Source organism: Periplaneta americana, chromosome 15 (genome assembly GCF_040183065.1).
Source record: "Periplaneta americana isolate PAMFEO1 chromosome 15, P.americana_PAMFEO1_priV1, whole genome shotgun sequence".
Classification (NCBI taxonomy): domain Eukaryota; kingdom Metazoa; phylum Arthropoda; class Insecta; order Blattodea; family Blattidae; genus Periplaneta; species Periplaneta americana.
Genome location: NC_091131.1, coordinates 133337626 through 133353961, shown reverse-complemented (window position 1 = coordinate 133353961; position 16336 = coordinate 133337626). Strand labels below are relative to the sequence as shown.

General features: G+C 34.3%; 1 protein-coding gene and 1 long non-coding RNA gene across 6 annotated transcripts in view; both read left to right on the top strand.

The window, feature by feature from the left end:
* Positions 1-16336, top strand: part of LOC138715348 (transport and Golgi organization protein 1-like) — a 134602-nt gene that overhangs the window by 52123 nt on the left and 66143 nt on the right. For all 3 annotated transcript variants that reach the window (XM_069848171.1, XM_069848170.1, XM_069848169.1), the window contains exons 5-7: positions 6117-6236; positions 6678-6872; positions 7641-7865. In XM_069848171.1, the coding sequence (XP_069704272.1) occupies positions 6117-6236; positions 6678-6872; positions 7641-7865 (540 nt within the window). The remainder of the gene's footprint in view (positions 1-6116; positions 6237-6677; positions 6873-7640; positions 7866-16336) is intronic.
* LOC138715349 (uncharacterized) lies at positions 7924-11969 on the top strand. Of its 3 annotated transcripts, none has more exons than XR_011336249.1 (6): positions 7924-8499; positions 9334-9524; positions 9728-9786; positions 9934-10003; positions 10709-10998; positions 11411-11969. It is a non-coding gene; the product is annotated as an uncharacterized lncRNA (long non-coding RNA). The 3 variants fall into 3 exon arrangements; XR_011336248.1 differs by having other exon boundaries at positions 11341-11456; XR_011336247.1 differs by lacking the exon at positions 11411-11969 and having other exon boundaries at positions 7928-8499; positions 10709-10770; positions 10873-10941.

Genomic DNA, 16336 nt, shown 5'->3' with positions numbered 1-16336 from the left:
TTTAGAAAAAATGGCAAGTTGTAGCCGATTTAAGTGAACACCATATTTTAACGTTTTGGTGGCTACTTCATTCACACACAACCCTCAGAATGTCTGGAGGACCACACCTGCTGTTGGTCGACGGGTCCATTGGACCTAGCTGGGAGATCTTGTTGATCACCAGCTTTCCCTCCTTAAGCCACTGGAGGACGATTTTAGTGCCATAGCAGGTCAGCACTAGGAACAGAAAAGTAGAAAGAGGAGGAAGGAAAGGGAAATGAACCCCTAGGCCTCGAATGCTCTAATGCCGTCAGGGTCGAAGAAAGTAAGAGTTCAGTCAGAGGACTGGATAGGAAAGGGTAAAGAGGGAATTAGGTATTGGTTAGAGGAAAATTATACCAAATTCAGTCATTAACTCATCAGTGCTAATTGATGAGTAGCCCCTCCCTTTAGTTCAGCTTGTAAAATTATGCTTACTAACAGCTGCACCACGGGAAGGTAGGGATGGGACATTGGGTATTTGTCCAGGTTGGTTCCTTAAAGCCTTCAATGGGAAGGATTAATGGCTTTCCCCCCTGTATCCGACAGATACCCTTTTTAAGTTGGTTATTTAACAACGCTGTAACAACTACGAGGTTATTATTTAGCGTCGATGAGATTGGTGATAGTGAGATGGTATTTGGCGAGATGAGGCCGAGGATTCGCCATAGATTACCTGGCATTCACCTTACGGTTGGGGAAAACCTCGGAAAATACCAGGTAATCAGCCCAAGCGGGGATTGAACCAGCGCCCGAGCACAACTTCAGACCGGCAGGCAAGCGCCTTAACTGACTGAGCCATGCCAGTGGCTTTGTTCTTCCTCCATTCACTGAACATGGCTGACCATTTTAACTGCTGTGTTTTGATGTAATCTAAGATTGTTTCCTGAAATTTAATCTTTTCCTGTATAATTAAGATTCTAATTTTGTCTTTTCTTGAAATTCTTGCTGCTCTTCTTAAAAAATCCATTTCAGTTGCTTGAATGTATTGCATTGTTGTTACTTTTAATGGCCAAAATTCTGATCTGTAAGTTATAATATTCTCAATTATTGTATTATATTTTGCAATTTTATTTTTTTACTGATATTTTTTATCCCATAATATTCCATTTATTCAGGTTCTGGCTGATATGTACAGTTCCCCAAAAAAGGAATGAGACGATGGAATATTCTTATGTCTCAGATGTAAGACACTGTGCATGATCGGAGACCAGAGCACTGATACACAAGATAACGAATATTTGAATTACTTAAATTCAGGCCATTTGGTTTGTTGCTAGTATCATTCTGAAATTCACTTCAAAAACTGCAAAAAATATGGTAATATGACTTAAATAATATATAAATATATACATAAATCATGTAGTTAAATCAACATTTGAACCTTCATGACTAGATCGACACTTCGCGCAGAAATGAGAGCTTTCGTGTCATCTCAATAGCTCAGATGATAAGTCTTCTGTGTATTGTGCAAAAGAGAGCAGGTTCGATTCTGTCTATACCAACGATTTTTTTTGTCTCAATAATGTTGAAATAGAGTTTTACAGAGTCCTGAGATTAAATGTTAATGATCACAGACAATACAAAATTACAAATTATATTATGAACTTTATTCTAATGAATGCATTTATATCATATATATATATATATATATATATATATATATATATAATGGTTTTTAAACTTGGATTCTCACTTTGAGAGAGGAACATAGGTTAAGGGTGTTTGAGAATAAGGTGCTTAGGAAAATATTTGGGGCTAAGAGGGATGAAGTTACAGGAGAATGGAGAAAGTTACACAACACAAAACTGCACACATTGTATTCTTCACCTGACATAATTAGGAACATTAAATCCAGATGTTTGAAATGGGCAGGGCATGTAGCACATATGGTGAATCCAGAAATGCATATAGAATGATAGTTGGGAGGCTGGAAGGAAAAAGACCTTTGGGGAGGCCGAGATGTAGATGTGAAGATAATATTAAAATGGATTTGAGGGAGGTGGAATATGATGATAGAGACTGGATTAATCTTGCTCAGGATAGGGACCAATGGCGGGCTTATGTGAGGGCGGCAATGAACCTCCGGGTTCGTTAAAAGCCAGTAAGTAAGTGTGTATATATATATATATATATATATATATATATATATATATATATATAGACACACACACACACACAGTGTAAATGCATATACACCATGTTCCACTTATAAATATAATAAAAGAAATAGTTATGTCAAAAGTATGTGTTCAAATGGGAAAAGGTTGGTACCATTTAGAAAGGAGGTCTGAAAGTTTTAATCCATTGTTGTCGTTAGATGATCACGCAACATGCTTTTAAGCAGATCACTTCATTTGATAAATCTTTATCATACCTTCTGTCTTGGGGAAGAGTTAGTTGCCATGTGGACACCACAGCAGAAAGTCTTTTGTGTGCTATCATTAGCAGAACAAAAATCATTGTGTTTCGTGTGCAGCACCTGTTTCATCATCAGTACAACCTTAGAGCAAGGGAAGTCGTTTCAATGTACATATAAATAATAAAATGGGATAGACTGCTCAGAGAAACAGGAAACACCACCTGATTTTTTCCTGTGAGGACTTGTTAAGAACCAGGTTTACAGAACACCAGTACGTAATTTGGCAAACTTACAGGAAAGAATTTATGTTGCTGTCAACAATGTCACACCACAGATGCTTCATAACACATGGCTCGAGGTAGAATACTGGTTGAACATTTCCTGTACCACTAATGGAAGCCATGTTGAGGTTTATGGGACATAAGGTAAAAAAAAAATCCCAGTTTTCACTCTTTATAACAATTGGTTTCATCAATAAATTCCTATTGGTTCAGAAGTTATATTTATCTCTCTCATTATATTTATAAGTAGAACACCTGGTATATTAAATACTAACAATTACAATAAAATTGAAAAATGTAAAGTGCTTTAACAACAAGCATTAAAAATTGATTTTAAATAACAACATTTAAATATTAACAGTATCAGCCACTGAGACAAGATGGAAAGAGACAGACATTTATCCAGCTTTATAGTTTTACCACAGGTACTTTCCCATTCAAAATACTGACAAAGAATATTATAGCCCTGGTCATTTAGGAAGACGTTCCAAGAGGGGAAACATGCGAGTGAGTGTGTTGACTTCCCCTCCTTGAGAAGGCTTTAAATCAAGTTTTTTTCCATTTCGTTTACTGTATTCTATAGATATTACATTAGCATTGAAGCTTTAAGATGTAGACTAAGTTACAATTTTGTAAGATTACATTGTACAAATTTTTGTACTACATAGATGAGGAGGTGAGATATGGCATATGTGCTGTGTGTCAAGGGAAGGAATGACCTATCAGATTATTTCATGATGGTTAATATTATACGAATCTACGGAAGTTCATTTACCTTCCACTATACACAGGGCAGGTCTACTATAGTATAGCTCACCCCAAAATTAGTTACATGGCGCTCAGTAGAAAATATCCTGAATAAATCTGTGATCAGTCAGGCTGCCATACAGCATCTTAAGACCCTGCTTTGAGGACGACATTATCTACCATGTGAAACAATAGTCACTTTCCAAAGGGGAAAAACATTATTATTTGAAATGACAATCGTAGAAGCATGATAAAAACAAGGACTATGACAAGGACAAAGACGAGGATGACAACAAGGATTAGAACATGAGCTGTGACAAGTACCACAAAAAGGTCATGATAAGGACCATGATAATGAATAAGACCACAATAATGATCCTGACAAAGAAAATAAGGGCCATGATAAGGACTACAATAAAGACAACATTCGTCACGATAAGGACCTTGACAAAGACAAGGATCATAGGACCACAACAAAGACAAGAAGGATCAGCATAACAGCCCTGACAACAACAAAGACCATGATAAGAACTACAACAAGGTCAATGACAAGAACCATAATAGGCTTAAGTATCACGACGTGAATCACTGTCCTTGTTGTGATCCTTGTCATGATCTGTGTCTTGGTAGTTGTGATCCTTATTGTGATCCATGCCGTGGCCCTTATCGTGATGGTTGCTGTAGATTTTATAATGAACCTTGTTGTGTTTGCAACAGTCCTCATCTGTTTCTGGTGTCTCAGTGCAGAGGGTTCATCGTAAAGGTCTTCTGAAGTGTAAGTTGTCCATGTGGAGACGGTTTCTGACTGTTTGGGTTGTCACAGCCCGACCAGTTGCTCGCAGTAAAGTGTGACATAGCTGTGTTACATTGTCTTCTCCATTTCAAGGGGTGTTATGTGCAGGTAGCAATCTTCAGCTGATGTTATTGATTCCAAGACAAATCTTCAACATTTTGTGTCACACGATAGTGGTTCCATATCCTAACAACATCACTATGACTTCTTCTGATCTCATGACCAATTTCCCTCATGCTGAAGCCTTGCTAACGAAGGAAGACTATCTTTTATCTGTCAAAGGGTAGAATAGGCTCTTGAGCTACTCTCTACATTGCTAACTTAACTCAAAATCTGCTTAGAATCTCGTTTTTGTTGAGAAGTGACTTTTGTCCATTGATTGACTTTGTTGTCAATCAATAAAGTGTTGCTCATAATGCCTCCTCATTCAATTGTCAAACATGTAACATGACTAGAAAAAATTATTGCTAGATGGCAGCTCTTAATGGCAAGTGAAGTCGCTTGTGGATATAGGTCCTGCGCTTTATATTTTCAGTATGTGATTAAAATATTACTTTGCTTCACGACTCCAATAGCTTCTTCTTTCTCTTAGTTAATCCATTATATTCTTTGTTCATGAGAGAACAAGAAAACCGGAAAATTTTTGTGTGGAACTTTCTTACATTACTGAGTAGAGATTTCACGAATTAATCCACAAGCATTTCTGATGGTTATTATTCATGAAGAAAAGTTTACTTGAAGCAAGTAAAGCTATAGGTTTGGAAGTAAATCCCGAAAAGACAAAGTATATGATTATGTCTCGTGATCAGAATATTGTACAAAATGGAAACATAAAAATTGGAGATTTATCCTTTGAAGAGGTGGAAAAATTCAAATATCTTGGAGCAACAGTAACAGATATAAATGACACTTGGTAGGAAATTAAACACAGAATAAATGTGGGAAATGCCTGTTATTATTCAGTTGAGAAGCTTTTGTCATCTAGTCAGCAATCAAAAAATCTTAAAGTTAGAATTTATAAAACAGTTATATTACTGGTTGTTCTGTATGGTTGTGAGACTTGGACTCTCACTTTGAGAGAGGAACAGAGATTAAGGGTGTCTGAGAATAAGGTTCTTAGGAAAATATTTGGGGCTAAGAAGGATGAAGTTACAGGATAATGGAGAAAGTTACACAACCCAGAACTGCATGCATTGTATTCTTCACCTGACATAATTAGGAAAATTAAATCCAGATGTTTGAGATGGGCTGGGCATGTAGCACGTATGGGCGAATCCTGAAATGCATATAGAGTGTTGGTTGGAAGACTGGAAGGGAAAAGATCTTTGGGTAGGCCGAGACGCAGATGGAAGGATGATATTAAAATGGATTTGAGGGAGGTGGAATATGATGATAGAGAGTGGATTAATCTTGCACAGGATAGGGACAGATGGTGGGCTTATGCGAGGGCGGCAATGAACCTGCGTGTTCATTAAAAGCCATTTGTAAGTAAGTTGTATTATTCATGAAGAATATGTCACACTGACACAAAACAGAACAACTTTTTTCTTTTCTTTTTTCTTCCCCTCCCCCTCTCCCTCCGATAGTTTGGAGCAGACATATGAAGGAACATAATATATTTGGTGCTACCACCTACCATTTCAGCGAAAACATTGTTAGAATGATCTTATGAGCAGGCAGTATAAACAGCCATTGGAAACAGCCATTGGATGCGTTCAAGCAGGTGGTTTCGAGATAATATCTTGTATTTACATTTATTTTAAAATGGTCGCTTATCTATAGCTGTTACAAAAAAAAAATGAATGGTGCGAAACTTTTTTTGAGGAGTATATAAATGCTTGTGTTTGTTGTCATTGTTACTAAAGATTATGATTTCATAATAAAGTATCCAACAAATCATTTATCTTATTTTCAGTCTCCCGAAGATGATGATGTAATAATGGACCTGCAACGGTCATCATATGATACTTTTGTATACCTCGTTATAACTGCTGTTACAGTATTGTTGTTTTCATTAGGACATTATTATATTGAGGTAAGTTACAATCTGTAGAAATACACAGAACATTTGTAAGCGACTATGAAATACCTGATTTTGAATTAAAATTGTTGAATTTTATGAATAAATACGTATGTATTTAACAGTATAATTTACATTTAGAAGTATGGATTCTAGTAAGTCAGGATTTGGCAGTAAAAGTATTATTGAAAATGATAACTATATATTAAAATTCTCCATTTGCTGAGATTAATAACATTAGATTCTTTGAAAGTAAATATCGTGCTCACAATTTATTTCATAATGTAATATCTTGTTTTGAAATGGCATATAATTAATTGGAAGTGAAGGTTCTTAGTTTCTAATAATATCTCGAATTCTCTTTGAATTATGCATTTTAGGACATTATTTTGAGATGTGATTTGGTTTGGTATGGAATTCATTGAAAATGTTACACTCAAATATCATTCTTTACAGAAAAAAAGGAGAGATGGTTCATTAGTAGCTAAAATAAATGAATTAGAAAAAGAGTTACTGGTATCCTCTAAAGAATGTCTAATATTAAAGGATGATTTACAAGCCACGAAAGAAAAACTTCTATCTATTGAGAATTCATCAGTAGACTCAAGCGAAGCTGTTATGTTACTAAATGCTCAACTAGAAGAATCAAAGGTGAGAACTCATTGGTTAGTAAACAAATACTTCAGTTTTGATTTCTTTATACAATATTTTACACGTCTACGTTAACTTTATGGTTTTGTGTTACAGATTCTGTGTAATTTTGCTCTAAAGTGTGTGGAAGATTTGTGTTCATTACATTTTTTGTTCAGCAACACTGCAAACTAAATGAACTTGGACAGTTTATTACTTACCATATAAATATATAACTGTCAAATGTACCTAAAATAGCGCGAGAAAAGTGCAGAGACCTTCTAGAAAACATACAAAAAATCATAATCTACCATAACTGTGAACCACACTGATATACACATAAGATAAGGAAGTTTTGTAAGGTGTACCTGGTTGTGGTTAATCAGCTGACCTTAAGCAGGACTAGGATTCGATCCTGTGCAGTACCTGTAGAATATGTGGAAAACAAACCTATTAAGCAGATTTTCTCCAATTCCTAAAGAATCTCAGTCTATAAGTTACTTCTGTATACATAACATGCGAAGTGGTTGATATCTTTTGTAGATGCTGCAGGTGTAGAATTCGATAGTTTTATTAATTTATTTTTCTAGCTGCAGGCATTTCTTGCATTATATTGTTAAAAACTGTGCGTTTAAAGAAAACTTATTCATTGAAAAATAAACCAGTTACAAAGAAATGCTGAAGGAATATATAAACTGTTACTTTAATCTGTAGTATATTTAACAGAAATTATCCAAATTAAAAGTACAGCTTTTCTACTTGTTAAGGTGTATTTCTTTGTTTATGTAGAATGCAAGAACAGAGCTTGAAGAGCAGGTTGCTTCTCTTGAGAAGGAGCTGGAAGGTGCCACAGAAGCAGGGTTGGAGTTGAACCGTATGCTGTCAGAGTTCCTCACAGCTCAGCATGGTTCTGATACGGTCATGAAGAGTGTGGAGCAATTGCAGAAGCAACTTGACTCTCAGCAGAGCACCATTGCTACAATGACTGCTTCCCTAAATGCCAAAAACACTGAGGTGAGTACAAAGGCTTCCTTCACTGTGCCAGCTTCACTGCTTTTAAATTCATGATCTATTTGTTCAAACAATTTTAGGTAAAACTTCAACTCTAGAATGATCTCATAGAATTTTTAAGTTCACGGTATACTATTGAAATACCGGTATGTTTACAAATTAATATATACAGTAGTCTAATATAATAAAGATTCAAGCATAATTAATCAATAAAACAATATATTAACATAACTGTATGCAATTTACAAAATAAATCCATTAAGGGCCTGTACTGCGATCACCTGTTAAAGCTCCAGATTCGTATACTCCAGTTTAGCAATCTGGAAGTTAAATATTTTGTTCTGTACTACCAGCGGATTTTAACTGCAGGATTCTTATCTGGAAGATATAGTAACATTTTTATTACGTTGGCAATGAAGTTACTGAAAATGTAGTGAAATTTATTGCGTTGGTATACCTTTCCCCGCGTATTTCATGTTTATGTTCCGTGTTTATATGGTACTATTTATTTTGAGGTTTTATTGTAAGCATTATTGTTATTATTTATTATAATACTGAAGCTCCAGCCAAAAAATAACAGAGTGAAGAACAGAAAATTACATATACTGTATGAAGAAACTTTACATGGAAGCAAAAGGTAAGATTTTAAAGGTTATGTTTCTTTTCGAATAGTAATAATTCCTACCATATGATAGTATTTTGGTTTTAATTAATAGGCCTAAACAGGACGGGTGCGGATTCCAGCAAAAGTGCGTTTTTCTCCATAATCATTGTTTTATTCACGTGTAACTGCACAAGAAGTGTAGGTGGAAATTATTTTTGTATTGTAATTAATATTAAGTGTGCTTTCAGTTTGTTGTATAGCCTACATTATTAGTGAATAGGGCCTATTTCGGTAATTTTTTAGAAATAGTGTACTTCACGGCTGCAAATCATGGGTCGAAGGCACAATAACTCGTTTAAAAAAGAAAAGTTCACTGATACTGATAATAATAAATGATGTCTTTGGCCTGGGATTTCTAACCAACATTAGTACAGCAAGGTACATTGTTCCTAGCAAATTATCAATATTTCAGTATGTTAGGCCTACGTATTTTACTGTTAATAAGTGGGCGGATATTTTGTATTAGGCCCATAATACCATTCGATCACAGATAGGGCCTAACGTTATTTTTTAAAAGAACAGCATGAGGTGGAGAGACGTTTCCACTAAAATGCAATAGGCCTATCTGTTTGTAATGCACATTCAACACCTCGTAAAATAACACAGAAACAGCAGATATTAAGTTTTTTTTTCCAAAGTTTCTATGTACAGTATAGTCATATGTTTGATATTGTACTGACAATCATCCATTAAAAGCTTTTGCTTATTTAGGTATAGAAACTTAGATAAGGGAAAAAGAGAAATACAGTATATTTCCTAATGTTGTAGACTGCATATGGAATTAACCTAGTTTTACTTCCTTTTTAGTATTATAGAATGAAGCATTGGAAGAATATAGTAACATCAGCACAAATACAAGGACCTGAAAACAGCTGAGAAGCAAATTTGAATTCTTGGAAAAGAACACAAATAAAATTGCTGCTGGAGAGAAACAATGCAGGCTACAAACAATTGGAGCCCCTCCAACTGAAGCAAAACCAAATCCAAACTTATCCAAGGTAAGTGATTTAATTCTCCTATCAATTGAGTGATTTCTCAGTGATTTTGATTCATATTCAATGCATAAGTTCATTTATATGTTAAGTTATACAATTATTAAATAATAAGCAGAGGAAATTGTATAACACAAGTTTGAATTCTTTTTATTTATTTATTTATTCATTCATTCACTCATTTATTTATTTACTTACTTTTGTTACAGCCGAAGTAGTAACTAAACCAAGTTCCACTGATACCAGTGCAGCTAATAACACGAATGAGGTTAGTGTGTAAGGAATTAAGAGTCAGAAGAAGGAGATGATGAGCTTTAGAGATAAAAAAAAATATTAGATTCTTGAAAATTGTTATACAAATTTAATTTAATGTCGGTATTACATTATAATACTATTATTTCTTTTTTATTTACAGTACCATTCAGGTTCACAGTGCAATTCTTTAGTTTTTGAAGTGAAACTGGACATCCCAACAATATCTCCAGGTAATTTGATTTATACTACAAAACGTTCTTTCATATTCTACATATGATGCTTACTTTTCCAATCTGAAATAGCTGTAACATGTAAACACATTTTCAGCCAACATGTTGAAAATAAAACTAACACACATACTATATGAAATCTGTAGCAAGCAGTAGATAAATTAGATGCAAAAAAAAAAATGTTAAAATATAAATTGTACATAATGATGAAATGGTCACAAGAAATGGATGTCATAAAAAGTATTATAATATTATGTGGGATTTGAGTGGGAATTTGAAATTTATAAATGTAGGCCTAAAAATAGAAAATACACTGAACTGAAGAATTTATTTTGAGATTTCTCTGCAATGGGTTTGTAATCAGATTAGGCCACATTATGTTAAGTTGTATTTCAATTTTACTGTAAGGAAACTTGTGAATGATTTCTTGTGTACAGAAAAACTGAAAAATATCTTTTCATAAGATAAAACAGAAACTGACTACACTCTATTTACAATAGAACTATTTGCTTGGTTTTTTCTCTCTCTTTTTTATTGCAGCTTTACTTTCTTATTGTTAAAAATGAGTTTGGATTAATAGCACGTTAGAAAATACAATACTGTTACAGCTGCTGACTTTGAAGTGTCCACACATTTATGATAAAACATCATCTTTCTCCAGAATTAATTATCTTAAGAATTAATTCCACTCTTAAAATATTACAGAGTCAGCTGGTGCAGCAGATGAAGGTCTTCCACTGTACGGGTGTCTACACAGTGTAATGAAAGTAAGTTTTAAGTGAAATTACTGGTTTATTCAGTGTAAGTAGTATAGGCTAAACCCAGAAAGGTCTGAATATAAGCATATATCCCTCTCTTAAATATTTCAGCTGATAATGGGATAATAGCTGATCGAGTTACACCCCAAGGATGCTTAAAAAAAAAAAAATAAAGAAAAAGCAAGCCTCTGAGGAATGCATTAGCCACATTGAAAAATCTTTCTCCATCTGTGAACTGTAAGTCTAATGTTGACTTAATTATACTTGAGATGTTAGAAATGCATGAACTTCAATACTATTACAGTGATTTCTTTAAAAAATACATTAGTTGAAAGTTGGATGCTAACATTATAACAAAGAATGATTTGAAATAAAAGTAAGTCATGTCCTTATGTTTGGAAAGAGATGGGGTTTGGAATATCAAAAGTAACATTTGGAGTTTTTACATTACTTTTTTCCTCCTCTTTAATGGGTGGTTCATCTACAAGGACATCTTCAATTAGTGGCAGAAAGTAAATGCTACAATAATCACCCATTCTTTATGTTTTAACAAAAAATATGTTTAATTTTGTTGACCAGATTTGTTTGACCTGGATGACTGGGAGATTACTTATTCTCATCCTTCTAATGGAGTGATAATCTCTTGCAGCTGTTCTTGATCCCTATGGTCTCTGCTTTATCTGCTAGTCTTCATCAAGTAAACATGTCAGACTACACATTGGTCAAGGAAATAACACGGGGCAATGTGAGGCAATTTTTGCTGGTCTGCATAAAGACCGAACTTAAGGAATCACAAAATAAAATTTTACATAATATGATTATGATTAGGTTCGAGTCAGGTGATAATTATAAGCTAATCTAAGGTTTCTGGTTGGGTTTGGGTCTGGTTCAGATCAGGCCGAGATGGGCCGGGCCTAAGAATTATGGCCCGTGCAGATCTCTAACAAATGGGGCTTATAGCTGAAGTTGGCTCTGCCACAGTTTTCCAAGTTTTGTGTATTTGCATATGTATTTGTGTTGTGTTTAATTACAGTTACTATGTATTCTTATGTATTAGCCTGCATATTATTAATTTGTAAATATGACATGTACCATAGCATATATAATGAGACAGTGGATGTAATAAATGATTATGCTTATTGTGTCTCCTGAAAAATGTCGTGTTTTGTTTACACAAAATAAATAAATAAATTTTAAATTTAATTGCAGCTATAGTCCATCTCTCTTGTTTTAATTACACATTCACAGAGTACCTGAATACAATTGAAGCGTCAGCTGGAACAACGTAAGTTACAAAATTTTCATTCGGTGTGTTTCCGTGTAATAATGTTGTATGTCATGTTACCTTGCTATACTCCTTGGCTTGCAACTGTCCATTCAAAAGTTTGCTACTCTCATAAGAACAAAGTTGTACGCATACACATTTTTGCAGCTCCTGTAAATTTGACCAAATGTAACTTATAACGTTGTTCCAGCCGACGCACAGTGTTTCCTAGAGGCATAAAAGCTGGCCAAAAATACTAAAAGCCATTTTAACACTTTTTTTTTACCAATTTTTGGTACCAACTGAAAGATAATATCATACTAACAATATATAAGGTCTACTTGCTTATCTTAGGACAGTGTTTCTCAACTAATGGCTCGCGTTCCGCTGGGTATACTTGAACACTGAAGTGGTAGACCCAGTTTTTTTCGTCCATAATAAAGGCGCTTAATATAACACTTTTTATATATTATTAGTATTCATTGAATTAATCTGTGCATTAAGTATTACAAACATTTTACGATTATGTTCATGACTGTTTAATAGCAACTTTTTAATGGTTGTTACACGTTAAAGTAACTACACTGTTTATTATATTTATTACGAAGGCACTTAATAAATAATAAATTCTAAGTGAGCACGTACACAATACAGATTCAGAAACACTTTTAGCACTTTAGTAGGGTAAAGAATGTTCATTGATCACTGTTACTAGTATTGGTACTGTCCTCCCCTCCGAAAGTTGTGACTGCGCTTGCAGTAGGCCTGAGCCGTCCCTTGTTTGTTTCAGAACTCAATAGGTTTATGACTTCCACATGTAGTATCCTTTTCTTTTATTTTGTTCGGTTCTCTTGGCGGAAGGATGTTATAAAAGGATCAGAGCTGGCAAGGAGTCGATTGAATACATCCCGATTAGTGGCCTCTCTTGAAATCTTTCTGGCATACTGTTCACGAAATTGCTTAAGGTGTTTATATCTTGCTTCTTGTCCTTCTTCCGATATTTGTCCAATTGAATGGTAAATTTGCAAAACGACTTAAGTCCGCATTTTGGGGGTTCTGAGTTGAGAGCATGGTTATGCTACTATGTGCAAGGGTCATCGTTTACTAACAGAATGACTTTAATCCACGACTTTTGTATAGTTTTCCTTAGCAGCAGAATGTTTGGTTAAGGGGTAAAACGAATTTAGTCTTGGTCTTAAGTTCTTTTGCCTGTCAAGTACTGAAGAAACTTACATAATATGTAATTTTAATTATACAATCAGCTGACAAAATATTTTTTTGTCTGTTATCATTGGTTATTCTTCAGTTGAGAAAATTTATTACGTTTGAAAAACAGAGCATGAAAATGAAAAGCAATATGTTCAGTATTCATGCTAAACTTGTAGCTGAAGTAAAAAGTATTGCAAAATGGAGCCAAGTTAAGTATCTAGAGAGAGAGGATTTTCTTGCTGTCACATTTGACTACATGAAAAATGTATGCTTGCCTAACACCAGTTCAGGATATGTAATACTATCGCCAGCTCACCGTCTCAGTTTTCTCTAAGCAGAGCATGAAAACTAGTGAAATGTCCTTTTGTGTCTGCCATGAGGGACAGGCCAAGAAACGTCTTAATGAGGTATGTAATTTTCTCCTGCAAACTACTTCGATAACTATGTCACATCCAGTAGCCTATATTAAAGAACTGTGGTTGTTTTGCGACAGTTGTCCAGGACAAAATAAGAACAGCTCACTAATCAAATTCTTAATGGCAATAAGTGCTCAGAAACATTTCAACATCATACTTTTCTCCATCAGAGGTCTGTGCTCTTGTGATTAAAAAATTGTTCAAAATAGTGTTGTTCAACAATTGCAATAAGGTTATTTTATGATTTTGGTATAGGCTAAATACATTTAGTTAAACATATTTATGTATCAATAACCTAATAATTATGATGCAGAATTGAAGTTAATTTGCAGAACAACTTAAGTCCTGAAGATAATTAAATTTTTTACAACCTGAAGAGTACAAAAATAAGAATTTTTATACTAAAAATTTTTCTCTTACATATAAAAAATTATATTGTAACAATATATGGTTCAGCGAAGTCAAAAACATTTTCCTTTAATTTTCTCGAAACTACTTCTAGGGACATAAGTCGTTTTGTAAATTCACCATTCAATTGGAAGTAATGCCTCGGAAATAATAGTCGAACCATGAATGTGTATTTTATGTACAGTGACAGGCATGGGATACCAAGAGTACAGTGAGACAAATAGTCTGGCAGTCTCAGTTGCATATTTTTCAAATTGATTTGTGTTTATTTCAGATCCACAGGATATGGTTTTAAGTATAATTCCACATCTGTGGATGAGATTCCTGTCAATGCCGGTTATTTCTGCACTTACTTTATTTTTGCAGCGAATGTTAAATTTTTCGCAATCTCTGCAGATTTTCTTACATTTTGAGTTTTTCTACGCTTAGATCTACTACTGCTCTCCCCAAACTTTGCCTGTGGTCCTCCTTGTTTCTGTAGCGTAGGTTTTATAGCATTTAAATCACATACAAACTCTTTATCTAATCACTGCTCTTTTTTTTTAATCTATCACTCATCCTGTAGATTTATCGATTCTGCGAAACAAATTAATGCAAAAACGAGAAACATGTCTTTCTAACAATTTAATTTGATCATGGGAGACTTCTAGACCGATGTTTGTAATAAGAAACTGCAATACTATGTCTTTCTGCTTCTTACGACCACTTTTTTCCTTCTGTAAAGTATCAAACAATTCTTTCCCTTTGCAACAGTACCCCATTCTGAAACCAAAATAAATGGCTAAAAATTTGTTATTTTTTACTTTTATAACTATATGATAGCCAAATTGAACATAGCTTTGCTGTAGAGAAGAAATTAACTAATACTGAGAATATTCGTATTTTAGACGATTAATTTTAAATACGCCAATGCATATATTTATCTAAATTTTATCAGAAGGGGCAAATATGGGCAATTTTACCTTTCAAGATCATCAAGTAAACATGTCAGACTACACATTGGTCAAGGAAATAACACGGGGCAACGTGAGGCAATTTTTGCTGGTCTGCATAAAGACCGAACTTAAGGAATCACAAAATAAAATTTTACATAATGATTATGATTCCTCAGCGAAGCATAACATACTTAATCATTATAATAATAACGTATTCTTAATTCAGAAACATAACTCTAACAATCCATAATAACATTTACCTGAAAATCAACCATAGAAGTACAAAAAATAATAATTGAAATTCTAATTGAAAAACACACAATCACAACACAGCAAAAACGACACTTCATGCACTACTTTCAAAGGTTCGAATACAACTGCGTAGAATTAGACCTGCTACGAGGGTGGCTGTTTTATGACCGCCAGACCTTGGAGATAGTTGGGGTATATTGCAAACACCATAAAATTAAAAGTGAAAAAATCATTTTTGGCCAGCTTTTGAGCCTCTTGGAAACACTGTGCGACGGTTCAATTAATGTGCGTCTTGAAAAATGTTGTTGTACCATATTTTGCTTATGTAAAATAAATTTGAATTGCAGATACAGTGCATTAGCCTGTTAAGAGATCACTGTGAGGGATCCCAGCAATAAAATATATTTAAAAAGTAACAATATGAATATGTTTGCATACATGAATCACTAGGCCTAGCGTGAATGAAACAGCTCCCTTGCAAAACATAAATGCCAATTCCAAAACTTTCAGGAAATGAAGAAAAACTGTCACGTCTAAAATTCAATAAACTGTTACAGTTTGTTAAATAATAATATATAGCAAGCATATCTTAAGTCTGATTAGTGAAATATGTTAGGCCTACTCCTACTGGCGAGCGATATATGCAAGGAAGGAGAAGGGAACTTGCCACCCTACCACATTATCTCCTGGCAGTTGTCTCATGAGTGATGCCTTATTGATATTCCAATCTATCGTCGGAGAGTTGACTAAACAACTAGCAGACAGTTCTAGGAAAACTTTAATCAAGACCTATAATATGTACATAAAACCTGTATTAAAATACTATTCAGAAGTATTCGTAACAGCATCAAAAAGAGAGACAGAATCCCTCGGAAGAAAAAAAACAAGCCTTGCACTTAATTACTGGAGCAAATAAAACTACTCCCAATGAAGCATTAAAAGTCATCACTTCAATTAAACCAAGCAGCAAGTGCAGCACTAGCTCGATTGACAACAGTTCCTGCTGTAACTTCGTGGACCCCACAAAAATCTCCTACTGTTGTCAATGTTCTCCCAGTGGCATAGAATCTCAATACCAATAGTAATTGGGC